This window comes from Penicillium waksmanii (assembly GCF_028829765.1).
Source record: "Penicillium waksmanii strain IBT 27052 chromosome Unknown utg000009l:1.0-4314994.0:1.0-4318279.0, whole genome shotgun sequence".
In the NCBI taxonomy this organism is placed as follows: Eukaryota; Fungi; Ascomycota; class Eurotiomycetes; order Eurotiales; family Aspergillaceae; genus Penicillium; species Penicillium waksmanii.
The window spans coordinates 2,356,120-2,375,211 of record NW_026643255.1 but is presented as its reverse complement, the minus strand read 5'-3'; the positions used below and the strand labels follow the sequence as shown (position 1 = coordinate 2,375,211).

The window sequence follows — 19,092 nt, the reverse complement described above, 5'->3', positions numbered from 1 at the left end:
AGCGGAAAACCTCACTACCTGGTAAAATGGAAGGGGTACGATACCTCGGAAAACACATGGGAGCCTACCGAGAACCTGACGGACTGCCGCCAGCTGGTTCAACGGTTCCACCAGGAGACTGGCCAAAAACACCATCAAGGGAAGAGACGTCCGGGACGGCCCAGAAAGCATCCGGCATCTGGTCCATCGACGCCACCAACCTCGTCAGACTCGAGTCTGACGTAGCGGCCAACTGACGAATCTCTTGCTGCTCGGCCAAACGGTCGAACTCGGACAGTTCAGCAAGAAGAAGGAGGATCGTCCTCGTTGAGACGATCCGACACTACCGAGTCGTGATCCAACATCCGACCACCACGATCTTTAAGAAATTGTTGATGCTTTTGCAAGCGAAGTATCTTCGCCATCGCTTCGTTCATCTTTTGGGAATACTGAAGAAATTGCTTTTGGGCCTCCGTGAGGTCCGCCGACACCTTCTGCTCCTCCCGCTGCAGGTCATCCCACTCCTTGTCGGTATGGAAGCTCCGTTCGCACACCTGGCCTCGACGGGCGCAGGTAGAACACTTCTTACTGTTCGCATAAGGACTCATAATGCAACACTTGCCGCGAACCAGGCAATAATCACAAGGGGATGACGTGGGGCGACCAGACTGTTCGATTCTAAGGGCAAGACGATTGTTGTCAGCGTACTTGTTACGTTTCGGTTTTTGAACAGCGGGTTTAGGCATGGTGAACCATGACGGGAAAATTAAAAATCAAAGGGACCGACACTTACCTGAGGGGGGTGAGCGGTTATAAGGGATTCTCGAGGACGAGAACCAAGGAGAGGGGGAGATGATGTTACGGACCCTGCGACACGAGGGGCCGCGACCTACAGATGGGCCACCGAGAGCCAACCGTTCCTAGGAAAAGAACGCAGAACCGGATCACGTGACCAACGGCCAGAATCAGCCTCTGATTCGCCGTGTCAAACAATACTGCACTAAACCACGAGACGGCTAGCGCGACGCAAGAACAAGCGTTCTTTCTACCGTCACCAACTTTACGCCAGAAGTACAAGTACCCGGTAAGACCACGTGACCTTGGGTATACCAGTGGGTATACCAACGGGTAGATGGGAGGGTCGATTCTGGTATACCACCAGACATACCCTCCAACATACCACACCACGGAGGATTAGGTATATAGGGACGCTCGTCCACGCACATGTATTTAGTTCTCCGCGATCAATCAATCTAAGTTACTGTGACGTACCTTTCGGATTACTCTTCTAGTTTCACACAAGTGACAAACCCACACAAGTACGGGGAGCTCATCGGACTGACCTACTTGGCGCCCTACCTGGCACACCCTTCGAAGTTACTCAACAAGACCCGAGCCCGTGTAAGGCTTAGCATAGCAACGGTACGGTTGCGAGTCGATACTTAAGGCTTTATTGGTGTTTGCTCTTGAGAGGCCGAATCCAGCCCTCTCAGCGCAAATCGTTATTCTACTGAATAACAAAAGTGAGTTCTACCAACTGTCCAAACACTAATAGTGCGACCAGTTAGCGAGTGCGTAACAATTTATACCAAAATAGGTGCCCACTGGGTACCCAAATAGGTTTTGGGTTATCATCTATAACCTATTACCCATTCATAGGTTATAGAATTAGACCTAAAACCTATTTTAGGTTAGGTTGGGTTGGGTTAGGCCTGGGTTAAGTAGGTTCTGGTATAACGGACCAGGCCTGAGGAGATATTATATAGTGTTATATAACCTTTTCCTACAGGAAAATAAGGTAAAAGCTTATATAGACAACTCTTCTTTAAGATTATTATAAACAGTATACAGGCCTAGCCCTAATTAAATAATTATCGCTATAGCCCTTTATATATAATAATCTTCTGATTTAATTAGTAATTATGAAATTATCTATAAAGCCCTAGAGGTCCTAGGTATATAAGGAATATATCCCTAAATTACTATCTATCTAATACTAATTTAACTATAAAGTAAAAGTCCTAAAGTCTTAGGTATATAAAGAATATACCTCTAAATTACTATTAATTTAATACTGATTTAATAATAAAGTAAAAGTCTCTGAATATATAGCAATAGCCTATTGAGCCTAATGGAACCTCATGGAACCTGATCGATAGTGGCAAACTATCTGGATGCTGTGGCAACTCTGGCCATCTGCCACCTACATAATTGACTCTGCCACCTACATAATTAACTATGGTGCTAACTATGGCAACCCATATAATCAATTACTATTCGATGCTAATCATGATTAATACATTATGACGACTTATTGTCGTGTGACCATTATAATTACTAATAATGGTGGCCTGAGGCCTGCTAAACATCAGGGATAAATAGCATCTCAATCTCCTGCAATTCTAATGAGATACACATCCATGCAATACATCAATCATCCTATCTATTACCAACCAACAGCTTCTTATTGGATAATCTGATCTACCATTACTTCCCTGAGCCTAGTAAGACGTATAGTCTTATAGCTACCTATATAGGTATAATAGAGAAGGAGAAGAAAGAGGAGGAGGATATAGTAGATTTAATTTTAGTAATTTTAGAGCTTATTCCCTCGGTAACAGCTATAATCTTCTTGATTACTTACTGTATTTTTAGGATAGCGGGGTTATTAGTACCCTACTAGGCGCTGATAGTAAATTACTTAATAGAGGTAATAAATCTGATAATAAACTAGTCTAAGAGGAAGTTTAGCTTATTCTATCAGATATATTTAAGAGCCTTGTAGGCCCCCTTAGTAATCTCCTCTATTAAGAGAGGCTTAGTGGTAGGGGTTATAGTAGAATTAGTATATTCGTCTAATTCTGCTATTGCAGGCGCATAAAATTTTTATTATTTTTCGCCGGTCGGGATATATAGAATCAGCATCCGGCAGTGCTACACCAACAGCTGCTATCTTGACTAGGGAAACCCTATATCAAAATACAGCTACCGATGCAATAGATCAAATAAATGTATCTAGAAGCCCGTAGGACCTCTGGTTATTGAGCTAGAGCAGTAAGTCGATTTCGCCAAGAGATAGTTGTTCATTATTATTTAGTTCTATCTACTATTATCAATATATTGCTTTTTTTATAAGTTTTTGTTTAGTTTATTAATTAATTATGAGAGTAATACTAAATTAATCTATATCTATTTTTCTATTTTATATAACTAAAAATAGAGAATAATACAAATCTAAATATACTCTAAGAGGCAGGGCTAACTATCTACCTGGGGCTGCTGATCGATGTGATCCCACCCCTGGAACGTGTTTTAAATACGCTGCGCCTATATAGTAGGGATGCGATGAATAGTACTGATTATATAGGCGTTGACATATCCTGGTTGTACCGTATATTGGCATTTCTGGCAAATCAACACCCAGAAATCGGTATCGACATAAAAAATGTCGTAGACATTATATTCGTAGACTATTGTCGATATATAAAAATATATCGACGGTTGATGATGTACATACTGGGGAATGGTACAGCCTCAATGTCCTGGGATCGGGCTTAAAATCAAATGGGATGATAATGGGGGAACTCTGAATCTACCCCTGAAAATTCAAAACAAAAAAACAAATTCTGTTGCTAAATTGTATGTGGTGGTTGGCTACCGATGATGGTGGTGACTGGTCACGGTCGGCAGGTGGTGGTTACCCTATCAAAAAATCGCACTACTTTTAAACCATGAAAAACAATACTTAATATAATCTGATTGGGCTTAAATTTAGCTGGATAATTAAACCTATTCTGACTTACAACATACTTAATTTTGAGGAACCTACAACCCTATTATGTATACTCGATTGGGGGGGGGGGTGTGAAGGTTAATTCGAATGGACCTTGTCTTCACTTTTTTCCCCATGCTTAACAAACCCTAATTAACTCGAATGGGGCCCATCCGAGTTGCCCCCATGGGATAGGGTCCGAGACACTGATGCAACTCGGTGACCTCATTCTCGCTAACCACGTACGTGTTTTGGTTTGCTCAAGTTTGACAAAATATTGAATCAAAATCATAGCCCGGGTCTCGAGTTCACTATGGCGAAAGCTGGATGCGCAACCCTGAGTATGCTTCACGAATAATTATGAAAATTAATCTCTAGACACGCATAGCGAATTGCTTCAGATACAGATAGTCAGACATATTCTGGTCAACCGTTTTGCGAATCAGAGCGGCTGCCTCTTCGCCATACTTCGCTCGCCAATCTGAATCAAATTCCTCCTCGGATTTCGGAGCGCGTTTCTGTAATTTCATCAGTTAGAATTTTTTTCGATGTTTTTCCAAAGCAAACAATTTCAGCTTACACAAGTCCTCGCTGTGAGACCCTTGGATTCGAGTGCATCATCATGGAAGCCGCGCCATTTTTCAAACTTGCCCCTCGCCACCTCATGGTCGACTTCTCTGTCCCACTGCAACATTCCTGGATCATACTGTAAGCCTACGCTCTTACAAAATGCCTCGATGGTCGCTGCCGGTGCTTCCAACATGTCATCCGCGTCGACAACGCATATCTCATGGATTGTCAAGTCTCCTTCGGCATCTGGGCCGTTCAAGTCGGGCCGCATTGCTATCCGCGGCCCGACCAAACCGGTATACCTCAGATAATCGAAATGACGTCGGAGCTCGCCATAACCGGACTCAAGAGGATCGTAGTAGAACTTTGTGATATCGTGTAGAGGTGGTATACAACACCGGTAGTAGGACGGCACGCTATAATGCGGATCGCGAATGAGAAATGCGAAATGGAACTGTTCCTGAATCTCATGCGGCATCACCGTGGGATTGCCAGACTCGGCCAAGATTGGGTATTTGCTCTGTTTCTTTTCTCCATTGCCATTGGTTGCTGCGTCTCCGATATGGCCATTGAAGACATTTTGTAAGGATGGTGCGATACTAGTCGGCTTCTGGTCGGGCGCAAATAGGTAGTAATCGATGTCTTTGATGAAGACTCGCTTTCCCTGTAAATGAGTCAGCAAAGCTTCCTTTATGCGAACGCAGGAATGCGGTTATGAGTGTATCATCGTGGGGTTTGCGACATTTCATGCAAATATCTGATCGTTCCAGAGCCGTAATTCAGGCAGGGTGTCTTTGTGGGGTCGAGGACCATACCTTTGAAGCTTCGTGCTTGATGCCTTCCAGGACTGAGCCGTAGGTAGACTCGTTGAATCCGCTTCTAAACCGTACCTGTTCATCTGCATATCTAGCAGAAAGTCTCTCTGGACCGTAGTAGAAAGCGTCGCCAAATGGTTCATGGAAACATGTGATAGTATCGTGCTGAGTCATAAACACGCGCTCGAACGCCGTAGAGCATGCTCGAGGGTGAACAGCCACGAAGATCGGTTTGTCAGACATCCTTGCAGATTCCCGAGCCTCACGATCACTGAGGTTGTAATGGCGTGACAGGAAATAGAAATTTTATAAAAGAGCATTCGACACCGCCGAACACGCAGGTAAAAGCAATGGCACCCAGATGAAAGAACCAAGGAAGCGTCACTGTGGGTCGATTTTGGTGTTGACCCACATGGAACTCTATCTATCCGTTTCGGCTTCCTCTTTGGGAGTCCCGGGGAAATTGGTGCAAATTAGTGGAAATGCGCCAAAACAGGATTTTGATGAGGTTATAGCCAGTTATAACACCTGCCCACCTGCCATTAGACCAAAAAGTGCGCACACACAGTTTAGTCCCTGTACGGTGGTATTTTTGCCTTGACATAATCAAATCATTGACCAATAATAATGCAGGGTTTCATAGAAAGCCCCCCCCCTCCCCGGTCATCTGAACCTTACGCTTCGCTGACTTGCAACAGTATGGAGAACTGATGCCAAGTATAAGACGATTCAAAACTGCTTCACAAAAACTCCCATCATCTGCAATTAGCAGACTGAAGACCTAGCTTGCCAAAAGTACCTTCAGTTGTGGCCACTTTATTATGAGCTTGTCAAGAGACTAGCTGGGGGTGAGACTATACGTGGAGGGCTGGTTACTTTAGATGAATACCTTGATCCATCGGATGAAAATTACCGCGCTGAGCTTCGGAAGATCGCTCGCCAGCTTCAGCAACTCCTCTCTGGTCACGTCACCTTCGCCGTACAAACTATAGATGCATTTATTACCAGAGTGTGAACACCAGACTCGTTCACGCCGTCTTCTCAGATAGCAAGAGGCTAATCTGAGTAGGCTTCAACAGAGCCCACGTCGGCCCAGGACCAACCTTGCCCAAGCCACGGATGGATTGAGCCTTGGGTTGGTCCCTTTGGCCCATAATGGGCCCTGGGTCCCCAGTTGGGCCACAAATAGTACAAAAATGCCTAGATTCCCTGAATGCATAATTTATGCGATTTCTGGCCGTAATATTGAGTATTTCCTTAACATCTCCCCTTCTGAAAGGAAATATTGACGCAATTAGGAATATGATCATAGCCTAAATTCAAGAGATATAGATTAAGTATTTATCATTGATTAATGATACTCAAAGGCGTTATCCTCTCGACTCTTACGCTTCTGTTCTGAAGCCCGTAGCTGGGTGTTGTTATCTGGCAAGTTGGGCTCAGTGTGATCCTCGATAGTAGGAAAAGGAGCCACTTTTGTCACTATTTTATTATTCAATTCATTATTTGATTCCTCAGTATCACTGATTGGTTTCACTTCACCCTCATCAAGCCTTTTGCCCTTCTCTTCCTTTGCCGCTTTAATCTCTTCTTGAGAGAAGAATTTCTCGAGCCGCTGAAACTCCTTCTCTTTAAGTTCAAATCTGAAAGTATAAAGGAACATCATTAGCTCTTGAATTATTTTAAATTCTATCCTCCCTCGTCGATAATGACAGATATCTCGAGCAGTGTTAAATAATCATTCAACACCAGCACCTGTTGCTGGAACTGAGAGGACATATCGCGCAAGAGCTGCAATCGCCGAAAGCGGCCTTGATTTTCTCCCCAGAACGCAAGACGCTCAATGTCAATTATATCTTTAATTAGTTAATGCTGTATAAAAGTGAGTTCGTTTAACATACTACCGTCAAGAAATTGTATCAGTTCATCAGCGGCTGCCTTTGGCTGCTTTGTACTTTTATTCAAAATCTTATCAAGCTTTGAACTTTATCTGACTGTTGTTTGAGTATAGTTCTAGAACTAACCTAAATTAAAATATCTCTAATTTATATCTAAATCTTTCTTACTTTAGAGATAAACCTTATCTGTTCTTTTTAAAATAATAATAATAATCTAAATAATATATTTATCAGAGAGATTAGCCTATCTAATCTATCTATTAGAATTTCTCTAAATAATTATTTTAACTATAGTAAGCTAGGCTATTAGATAAATAAATATTATCTACTACTAAGAGCCCTAGGGGTAAAGATCTAGAAAGCTTACTTAAGATCTTAGTATTACTATAATAATACTTAGTTAAAAGACTTAGAAAAGATATCAGAGTTAAACTAGCTACTATAAGTTCTGACTTCTAGCCTTAAGTTAAAATAAAAATAAAATAATAGAATAATTAAAGCCTTACTAATTTATAAAAATATATAGAAACTAAGCTTATATTTTTATAGTTATTTAAATATCTAAAAAGTTTAGCTTCCCCTAGAAAAGAAAATTAATAATAAATTAAGACTAAATCTTCTCTAAATTATTAGTATTTTAGAATATATTTAAAGTATAGAACTTTAAGATTATACTACTATAAAAAAAGACTAACTATTTAATTAAGCTTAAAGAAGATATATTACCCCTATATAGCCTAATCTATTTTTTTATAAGTAGAATTTATAGAGTTATAGAAGTATCTTAATAAAAACTTAGTAAATAGTTAAATTAGACTATTAAAAACCTAGCTAGTATACTTATCTTATTTATATCTAAAAAAATAAAAGACTATATCTCTATATTAATTATTAAAGATTAAATAAAGTTTCTATTAAAAACTAATATTCTCTATTCCTTATATTAGAGATTTTTAACTATCTTTTTAGGGTTAGATACCTTAATAAAATTAATATATTAGATATATATATACTATTAAATTTATGTTTAAGAAAAAAAAATAGGAAATAGCTTTTTTATATAGAATATAGCTATTTTAAATATACAGTTATATTATTTAGCCTTACTAATATACTAATAAAATTTAAAAGCTATATTTATACTATACTTTAGGGTCTTTTTAATATTATTTATATTATATATCTAGATAATATTTTTATCTTCTCTAAAATCTATAAAGAATATATAGAATATTTTAGTCTTATATTTAAAAATCTAAAAAAGCCTAACTATTTATTAAAACTTCTAAATATTATTTCTATAAAAAAAAAGTTGAATTTCTTAGCTTTATTATTAGTTAAAATAGTATCTCTATAAGCCTAGAATAGATTAAAGCTTAGACCTTGCCAAAGCCCGGGCCGGGCCTCAGTTTTAGGCCCGAGCCCACAGGCCGGGCTTTTTTAGTAGCCTGCGGCCCGGGCTGCAGGCCGCTAGGGAAGCCTGTAGCCTATAACTAGCGGCCTGCAGGCCTAAGTTTTAGGCCCGAGCCTATAGGCCTACAGCCCGTAGGCTGGGCCGCGGGCCGCTAAAAAAGCCCGGCAGGCCTGTGACCTACCTATTTAGGCGGGTATCCTAAGCATAACTTAGCATAAATATAAAAATTTTAATGTATTTCTTAGCGTAGTATTATCATTGTATTACTATAGGTAGTTAGTACCTTAGGATTCAGCTGAAAGATAAGCTTATAATCACTATAGCCAGTTTGTTATAATCGCCATAGCCAAATTAGTGCAATCCCCATTACCAATTTGTTACAATTACCATAGCCAAATTGGTGCAATCCCCATTGCCAATTTGTTACGATCGCCATGGCCAAATTGGTGCAACCCCCATCGCCAATTTGTTACGATCACCATGGCCAAATTGTTACGATCGCCATGGCTAATTTGGTATAATCCCCATCGCTAATTTGTTACGATCGCCATGGCTAACCCGTGCTTAGTACTAGTATTGTCAGATTTTAGGTATTTTATGCTTAGTGAGCACTATCTATTAGTGATTACCTATCTAGTGTTGTCAATTCTGGTATTATTACCTATGCGTGCTTAGTACGTATGCCTAGTACGTGTGCCTAGAATATAATGATAATAATTTATAAATATTTACCGACGCGTTTTATATACTAAATATTGATATTTTTGTTTAAAATTTTATTCATATAATAGTAAGAATATATTATATATATTATAAGTTTGAAGTACTTCTGACCGGTAGAAATTAAAATATTATAGTTTTAGTTATTTGATGATTTTGAACATGAATATATATATTTGACACAGAGGGTAGCACTACTACTATTCTTCTCAAAATTCTTAGAGCTTCGGCTATAGGCCTAAGCGGGGCATAGGCCCTAGGGGCATAGGCCCTAGGGGCCCACTTCTGAACCAATTAAATAATAGTACTAATTATATTATTATAATATTATTGGTTAAATAAAGCCACTATACAATAATACACTATAATGCATGACACCAAGGCTATATAGGCAATGGTTACCGAATACCCCTTTTTTGCCTACAAAATAATAATCAACGGCCAGCGATAGCTATGGCGATCGTAACAAATTAGCGATGGGGATTATACCAAATTGGCCATAGCGATTGCAACAAATTAGCTAAGGCAATCGTAACAAATTAGTTATGGCAATTGTAACAAATTGGCCATAGGGATTACACCAATTTGGCAATAGCGATCGTAACAAATTGGCGATGGGGATTGCACCAATTTAGCCATAGCGATTACAACAAATTAGCGATAGCGATTACACCAATTTGGCCATAACAATCGTATCAAATTAGCAATGGGGATTGCACCAATTTAGCTATGGCGATCGTAACAAACTGGCCATAGTAATCATAAGCTTATCTTTCAGCTGAATCCTAAGGTACCAACTACCTATAGTAATACAATGATAATACTATGCTAAGAAATACATTAAAATTTTTATATTTATGCTAAGTTATGCTTAGGATACCTTCCTAAATAGGCAGGTTACAGGCCTACAGGCCGCTAGCCACGGGCTACGGGCTTCCTTAGCGGCCCGGGCTTTGGCAAGGTCTATATAGTAGATTAGATTAGAATTATATAGAAGGTATTTAAGATAGTCAGAATACTAATATAGCTAAATAAATATTATTTAAAAGATCTCTAGTTATTATTATTTCTATAAAAGAAAACAGAAGATACTAAAATTATTCTTAGATTAGGAGTAAGCTATAGTAAAAGAAAATTCTATAAAAATGAAAAGAAAATACTAAGACTGCTATAAGGATAATAAGAAAATAGTTAAATCTAGGGCTTAATAGCTAAGGCTAAGTAAAATTATACTTAGTAACTAAAAATATAGTAATTAGGAGACAGTATAGGATAGACTGTAATCAGAAGTTATCTATTCTTCTTAAGAAGGCGAGTTATATAGGCTAGATTATTAGTAATTAAGGCTTAGTCCTATATAAGGCCCTTAATAACAGTATAAATTTAGTCCTACTTAATATATTAGAAGTCTATAAAGTATATATTATTAAGTATAGAGATATAGAAGCTTAAGACTAGAGTAAAGATACTAAAGATATAGATAACTAATATAAAGTAGACCAGAAAAAGAAAAGTAAAGATATTAGATATATAACAGTATACAGAAGTACTCTAATATAGGCTCTTAGGATAAGAAAAAATAACTATAGAAGTAGAAGTAGTAGATAAAGCTAGAATAAATATAATTAGAGTAGGATTAGTATAACTAGATTTAGTAAGGTCTTTATTATTATACTTCTTTAGCATAGGATAAGCTAGGTTTATAGTATATAGAGTATTAATAAGATACTATAGAAGTCTAAGTAGTTATTTATAAAAGAAGTAGCGGGACTAAGTACTACTAAAAGTATAGTTTATATATCTACAATTAATAGTAATAATATAGATAACGTAATTCCCGCCCGAGTGAAACACCCGCCCGAGTGAAACACCCCACCAGAAATCGCGCGTTCTGACCAACTTATATGCTTCAACCATCTACCATACCACCAAAACGCACTGAATCCTGGCAAAAAGCGACCGAGAAAGAGGGCAGGGTTCTATTAGCCTTGCAAGCTATTCAAAAGGGTTAATTCAAATCAATTTGCGCAGCTGCGAAGCAATTTGGTGTATCTTATGTTACCTTGTCTCGACGGGCGAATAGCCTACCCTTACGCGTCGATATACGCCCAAACGGCTATAAATTAACCTAATTAGAGGAGGATTCGCTTACTGAGTAGATTCTCTCTATGGATATGCGTGGAGCAGCGCCTAGGCCGGCTACTGTAGGAGAAATGGCTAATATCCTACTGGCTGCACACAGTAGCCAACCTCCGCCTACTGTTAGCAAGAATTAGCCATCTAAATTTATTCAACGTCGTGATGAGCTATATACACGCTACTCAGTACGATACGACTACCAGTGTACACTAAACGAAGACCCAAAATCACTACGAAAGTGGTTTTCTACTGTACAATGCGTTATTGATAAGAACGGTATTCAACCGGAGGATATCTATAACTTTGATAAGACAGGCTTTGCAATAGGCCTTATATCCTCACAGAAGGTAGTAACACAGGCAGAATACTACGGTCAGAGACGTCTATTACAACCGGGAAATCGTAAATGGGTTACTGCTATCGAAACAATATGCGCAGATGGCTATTCGCTACCGCTATATATGATCTTTAAGGGCAAAGTAGCTATTACAGGATGGTTTACCGATAATCTTCTGAAAGATTGGCGAATCGAGGTCTCTAATAACAGCTGGACCACTGATAAGATTGGCCTACGTTGGCTACAAAAGCTTTTTATCCTATTAACAAATTTGCACGTACGCGGCTAGTTTTGCCTACTGATTCTTAACGGTTATAGTAGCTACCTTATACCCTAATTCGACTAAATCTATAAAGAAAACAATATTATACCTCTTTATATACCTTTACATTTATTATATCTACTATAGCCACTAGATGTTAGCTGCTTTGCAGTAGTCAAGAGAGCGTATAGTTATTTTATCAGCGATCTTGCACATAGGGGATATAACCATATCGATAAGTACGATTTCTTAGAGAACTATCAATACATACGGCTAGAGGCCTTCCAAAAGCCAGCTATTATTCAGAATAGCTTTACAGCTAGTGGCCTAGTACCAGTCGATACAGAAAGAGTACTTTTAAAGCTTAATATCTCTCTACAAACGCCTACACCACTAAGCAGCCGGCCAAGCAGCAGATCTAGCCAATTTACACCAAAAACGCCTAGAACTGTTGTTCAGCTATAAAAATAAGCATCTATGCTTAAGGATCTACTACACCGTCGGTCAAGTAGCCCTCTAAGCCCAATCAAAAGCATGCTAGATCAAATTATCAAGGGTACTGTACTATCACTTCACAACGCTGCGTTGCTAGCACAGGATAATGCGAATTTACGTATGGCGAACGAGAAAATTGTCAAGAAGCGCAATCGGTCAACTAGGCAGATACCCTGCGAAGAGGGTCTAACCGTCGAAGAGGGCTTACAGCTAGTTGAACAGCTAAACCAGCTAGTAGAAGGTGATGGGGTAGTATCGCACGAGCAGGGCGAATTGCCTGCTCAGGCAGATCCACCACGTACTAGGGCTCTGCCTAGGTATAGTAGGTGCAGGGAGATTGGGCACAAGATTAATACATATAAAAATCGCTATATTTAGCCGAATTAATAGGTGTTGGTTGAGATAATCGATTTTGAATTTTTCTAATGGGGGTAGGTGTTTTACTCGGGCGGGTGTTTCACTCGGGCGGGAATTACGTTACTAAAGATACTGCCTGACTTAGTATACTTATAAGAGTATCATATAATCAGAAGCTTATAACTAAATTACTGCGCTTAGTAAGTATAGTATTAGAAAGCTTATAGATAATCCTTAGCTATTTTTCTCTAGTTTATATTATAAATTAGTAAAATCTTAAGAAACTTATAGTTATAAATAGGCATCGCCATAACCCATTTTGGGTTGGAGATGCCGACCCAAAACCCAACCCAAAACCCAATGGGTTAAACCCAATAACCCAATAGGTACCTATTTTAACCTATTTTTACATAATTTCTATATAATTTTTATGTAGTATATTTTAATACTTAATTTATCTCTCTTTTTCTAGAAGAATCTAGATACTAGGATCCTATATATATATATATAGTATTAATTATTATATATTTAAATTTTAAGACTAAAATAGGTACCCACTGGGTTCCTAAATGGGTTATAGGTGGGTTTTGGGTTATAAGTGATAACCCAAAACCCATCAATGGGTTATGGTATTCGACCCAAAACCCATTTTGGGTTGGGTTGGGTTGGGTTGGGTCCGGGTTATAGTGGGTTCTGGCGATGCCTAGTTATAAATAGTAGTAAAAAGATATATATTAGGATTATTGTTTTTATTAAGACTAATATATATTATAGAGGCTATAGATATATTAATATATTTATAGATATATTACGATAATAGGTTAGATATATTATAATAATAAACTTATAAATAGACAATATTATAGGTAGTCCTAGTATAGCTCTAGTATAAAAGGTATAGTAAGTAGCTATAATAATAATATTATTAGAGTTATCAGACTTAACAGAAGGTATATACTTAGGATCAGTCTTATCTGTATAAGGATAATAATAATATTATTTAGGTTTTATAATCTAATTTAAGACAATAATACATAGCAATATATAGCAGTGGCTATACTTAGTAGAGGTAGGATATTCTCTGCTATAATAAATTTTAACAGATATATACAAACATATAAGACTGTACGTCTTACTAGGCTCAGGAAAGTAATGGTAGATCAGATGATCCAATAAGAAGCTGTTGGTTGGTGATAGATAGGATGATTGATGTATTGTATGGATGTGTATGTTATTAGGATTGCAGGAGATTGAGATGCTATTTATCCCTGAGGTTTAGCAGGCCTCAGGCCACCATTATTAGTAATTATAATGGTCACACGACAATAAGTTGTCGTAATGTATTAATCATGATTAGCATCGAATGGTAATTGATTATATAGGTTGCCATAATTAGCACAATAGTCAATTATGTAGGTGGCAGATGGCCAGAGTTGCCACAGCATCCAGATAGTTTGCCACTATCGATCAGGTTCCATGAGGTTCCATTAGGCTCTATGATCTATAGGCTATTGCTATATATTCAGAAAACAAAATATAACAGCTATATAGGGGTTAGAATACTACTTACCTATATTTAGAAAAGATTAAAATTGTAAAGGTAGTAATTAAAAAAGGGTATTATAAGATAAGGATAATTATAATAGAGAAAATAATAAAGAAGGAAGGTTTTAAGCGGGCAGAAAGTATACTTTTATATACAGATAGCCGCTTATATAGGCAACTACTGTAACTAGACTATACCTCACTGCTTTCTAGTATAAAGCTATTTATAATATATATATATAACGTAATGTATAGGGCGTAAAAGCTGACCGTTTAACTCTGGTTATAGGTAATTCTTTCAGTATAGATTTAAATAAGGGCAAAATTAAGCATTTGATTCTGACCTCAAGTGAATCTTTTTATGTTCAGAACCTTAAGGGTAAGTTTTATCTAGGTAGGGGAGGATATGATCTTAGAGATGCCTTAGGGCATATGACTGCTTTATTTCCTATATATATATATGTATCCTTCCTTACGCTATAGCTTATATAAATATATACTTACTCTACTATAACCTCACTCTAGGATCTCAATACTTTAGGATCCTTAATTATTATTTCTTAGGAAGACCTTTAAGCAGTAGGTCTGTATATTCTCTATTACTTAGCCAGCTATATATAAAAACCTTAGTAGAAACTTTATAGAACTTATTTAGATAGTATCTAATCTTATTGTTCATTAATTAATTACTATTAGTAAGTTTATTAAAGTATCTCTAGTTATACTGTAGCTATTTATTATCTTAGTTATAATAATTATCTAGGAACTCTTTCTTAAATATTAACTAATTATAGTTTCTCTAAGTATTATAACTCTCTACCTATCTATATATAGTTTATAAGCAATACTGTAGGAGTAGGTTTATAATAACTATAATAAATAATACTGCTCTGCTTATATATATCCTCTAGCTTTCTTCAAAACTCTAAAGTATTAGCTTTATCAAAGGTAGAAGTATCTAGTATATTAGAATTAGATATTAGATATATTATAGGTGTTAGTATCTATAGTAGAGAAGAAAAGTAAGATATTATATACTGTTGTATATATAGGGGTTCTGGTAGATATTTAATTTATAGTAGTAGCAGTAGCGGTAGTAACAATAATATTAGTAAAAATAATCGTAGTAGTAGTATATCTAATATAGGTTTAATATATAGAAGAGGCTTATACTTAGCAGCAGTAGAAATAGTCTTAGAAATAGTAGGTTCTTAAAGCAGAGAAGATACTATAGTTTCTTTATTATAGGATAGGTTTCTGGCTAGAAAATAGAATAATAGCAGTAATAGTATAGACTTAGTGTGAAGGGCTGTAACAATATTAATTCAATAAGAGCTAGGCCAACATGCTGTTTACAAAATGCTTAGAGAAGGGAAAGAGTGGAATAAGCAGAACAACAATAGAGGTAACGTGTAAGGCGGTGGCAGAACGGAAGCGTACGGGGAAAGGCTATATAGCAGGGCTATATAGTAAGATACAGGTCTGGCCTGTGACACTTAGTAGTAGTAGGTTTAGCCTTAGTAATAGTATTTTAGCCTTAGAAGATAATATAGTTTCTTTATCAGTAGATAGTTTTTCTGTAGGAAAATAAGATACTAATAAATAAGATAAATATAAAGATATGATATCTAAGTAATTAGAGTACAGCTTAGTCTGATAGGATAATTTAGAAACAGAAGAAATAGAAGAAAATAGAAAATAGAATATAAGGTACCAGAAGTAGTACTTAAAATAAAGAAAAATAAAAATAAAGCTAATAATAATTACTGTTCTGACAGTAGTTTTCTTAATAATAGTTTAGATAATAGCCTTTCTCTCTTATCTAAGAAGATATACTTTTTTATAATATATAATATAGTATAAATAATAACAGAATATTTTATAGTACTGAATACTAGATATACCTAATACCAGGGTACCTATAGACTGCTATTTTATATAGTTAACCTAGTATTATTTATCGAATTTCTTCTAGTGTTATAGGATTTCCTATATACTAATCAGTAAGTAGAGATTATAAAAACTATATATACTTAGCAGAAGGGGTGTTACGGACCATGCGACATGAGGGGCCGCAACCTACAGATGGGCCACCGAGAGCCAACCGTTCCTAGGAAAGGAATGCAGAACCGGATCACGTGACCAACGGCCAGAATCAGCCTCTGATTCGCCGTGTCAAACAATACTACACTAAACCACGAAACGGCTAGCGCGACATAAGAATAAGCGTTCTTTCTACCGTTACCAACCTTACGCCAGAAGTGTAAGTACCCGGTAAGACCACGTGACCTTGGGGTATACCAGTAGGTATACTAACGGGTAGATAGAAGGATCGATTCTGGTATACCACCAGATATACCCTCTAATATACTACACTACAGAGGATTAGGTATATAGGGATGCTCGTCTATGCATATATATTTAGTTCTCCGCGATTAATCAATCTAAGTTACTGTAATATACCTTTCGGATTACTCTTCTAGTTTTATATAAGTAACAAACCTATATAAGTACAGAGAGCTTATCGGACTGACCTACTTGGTACCCTATCTGGTATACCCTTCAGAGTTACTCAACAAGACCTAAGTCCGTATAAGGCTTTATATAGTAACGGTATGGTTGTAAGTCGATACTTAAGGCTTTATTGGTGTTTGCTCTTAAGAGGCTAAATTCAGCCCTCTCAATATAAATTATTATTCTACTAAATAACAAAAGTAAGTTCTACTAACTATCCTACCACTAATAGTGCGACTAGCTAGCGAGTATATAATATATTGATTACCCTGTTAATACAAAACTGTAAAGTTTAATTATTATATCATCGACTGACAGCAATAGAGGAAAGGTACTAGCTCCTGTGCTACTGTAGACGTAGACTCAGCAGGAGGATAACTAGGAAGACCAACAAGAAGCCAAGGTAAACGCCTTAGAAAGATACATCAAGAACCTTACTGATCAACTTAATACGTTTGGTCAAGAACACAACTATAACATAAACGAGATATATAAGTCTATTCAGCAGACTGACATACAGCTCGGCGCACTATCGCCTATAGCACTAAAGTTACCAAAGGCAGAGAACTTTAATAGAACTTGCTCTAAGTTGTAAGGTTTCCTTATATAAATAAACATATACCTTAACGTTAACAAACATAGGCTAAATACTAAAGCAAGCAAAGTCATCTTTGTATCAACCTATCTTTAAGGATAAGTATAGGATTGGCTCGAACTATACGTCCAGGAATACTACAAGAAAGATAAAGCAGAATAGTCGACTACCGTATGCAATATCTTTTCTAGCTACCTTAAGTTTAGGGAGCACCTGGAGAAAATGTTTGGCGACATTGACGCAAAAAAAAACAGCTGAACAAAAGCTGAAGCAACTTCGCTAAACAACCTCAGTATTAGCGTATATAGCTGAATTTATACAGCAAGCAGCCATCCTTAGATAGGATAACTATACACTGATCCCTTACTACGACGAAGGGCTCAAGTCGTATATTAAGGATAAGATTATAAGAGTTAGGGACTTTGATACTATAGACAAACTTATTGACTTTACAGTTTGAATCGATAACCGTTTCTATAATCGACTTATACAAAAGAAGGAAGTCAAAGGATGGAGACAAGGCAGCGGACGGCCCAACCACCATCGCTTCTAAACACAACGATAACAGCAACGACCTATTCAGAACAGCAATCTGTACAGTCTAAGGCCTATAGAGCTCGATACAGTGAGACTCCTAGATAAAGAACAGAAGCATCAGAAGGATAATAGACTCTGTTTCAACTGTAGCAAGCCAGGCCACATATTAAGAGATTATCGCAGTAAGAAAGACGACAAGAAGCCACAGCAGTTGTACACAACTCAGGAACAAGAGGCGTACGACACCACCAGAGTAGAAAAAAATACAGTAACTCTATACAACTCAGGAAGAAATATAGGACAAGATAAGCAATATCCTAAGAATATTGTTACAGGACAGACCAAAATATAAGATAAGTATCCTAAGGGAGGCCACAACACAAGACGGTAGGCACCATAGGACAAAACCCAAGAACAACGTAACAGAAGACATACCGACTCAGAAGAAAAAGCAGGTCAGGAAGAGCATAATCCAACAGCCTAGCCAGAACTAGATAACAAGCTGGCCAACGGCAAGTAAACAAACCGAGTAGGCAGCAGGATAGCCGCCACTATATACCAATAAACAAAAAACAGAGCCAGAACCTAAAACACAGGAGCTTAAGGCAATAAGAGAAGCCAGCCAGGCTATAGTTGACTTACAGCTTAAAGAGTATAACAGACAGGAACAGTATCTACAGATTAACCTAGATACAGTCAAAAGTCAAGGGTAGACCCGGTACGCCTAGGAACCTATTGACTCCTAGGAACTTACGGACCGACCCCAGAAGCGGGGTATACAGGACCTAGAAGCCACAAATAGACTCCTAGGAACGCTAGAGATCCTAGGAACTCTACCCCAGCTCCCAGGAACGCCTTATAAGTTCCTAGGAACGCCTCAACCGTCCCTAAGACATAAAGAACTTCTAGAAATAGTTAAGGGACTCCTATAACGTTGGATAACCCTATCTGAGGAAGAAATACAGGAAATCCTAGAGACCCTACCAGAGGGATACTGGATAAGCTACCAAGAGAAGCAAAAACTACGATAAGTCTATAAAACTAGTAGTATAGCCCCAGGAGACCCTTAAAGGATCCTTTTTAATGAATCAGACGATAACAAAGCAGCGCTGTATATTACTAGCACAGAAGGGATATACCCGT

At 37.6% G+C, this 19,092-nt stretch overlaps 3 protein-coding genes across 3 annotated transcripts; all 3 read right to left on the bottom strand.

The window, feature by feature from the left end:
* Window positions 1-278: 278 nt before the first annotated feature.
* Window positions 279-725, bottom strand: N7481_011237 (uncharacterized protein; the record flags this gene model as incomplete). The annotated part of the gene is made up of 1 exon (XM_057270456.1): window positions 279-725. The coding sequence occupies one exon, from the start codon at window positions 723-725 to the stop codon at window positions 279-281; it is 447 nt and encodes a 148-aa protein (XP_057117630.1).
* A 3,400-nt stretch (window positions 726-4,125) lies between these two features.
* Window positions 4,126-5,379, bottom strand: N7481_011236 (uncharacterized protein; the record flags this gene model as incomplete). Its single annotated transcript, XM_057270455.1, has 3 exons — window positions 4,126-4,269; window positions 4,332-4,985; window positions 5,137-5,379. The coding sequence occupies 3 exons, from the start codon at window positions 5,377-5,379 to the stop codon at window positions 4,126-4,128; spliced, it is 1,041 nt and encodes a 346-aa protein (XP_057117629.1).
* Window positions 5,380-6,487: 1,108 nt separating this feature from the next.
* Window positions 6,488-6,799, bottom strand: N7481_011235 (uncharacterized protein; the record flags this gene model as incomplete). Its single annotated transcript, XM_057270454.1, has 1 exon — window positions 6,488-6,799. The coding sequence occupies one exon, from the start codon at window positions 6,797-6,799 to the stop codon at window positions 6,488-6,490; it is 312 nt and encodes a 103-aa protein (XP_057117628.1).
* Window positions 6,800-19,092: the final 12,293 nt, after the last annotated feature.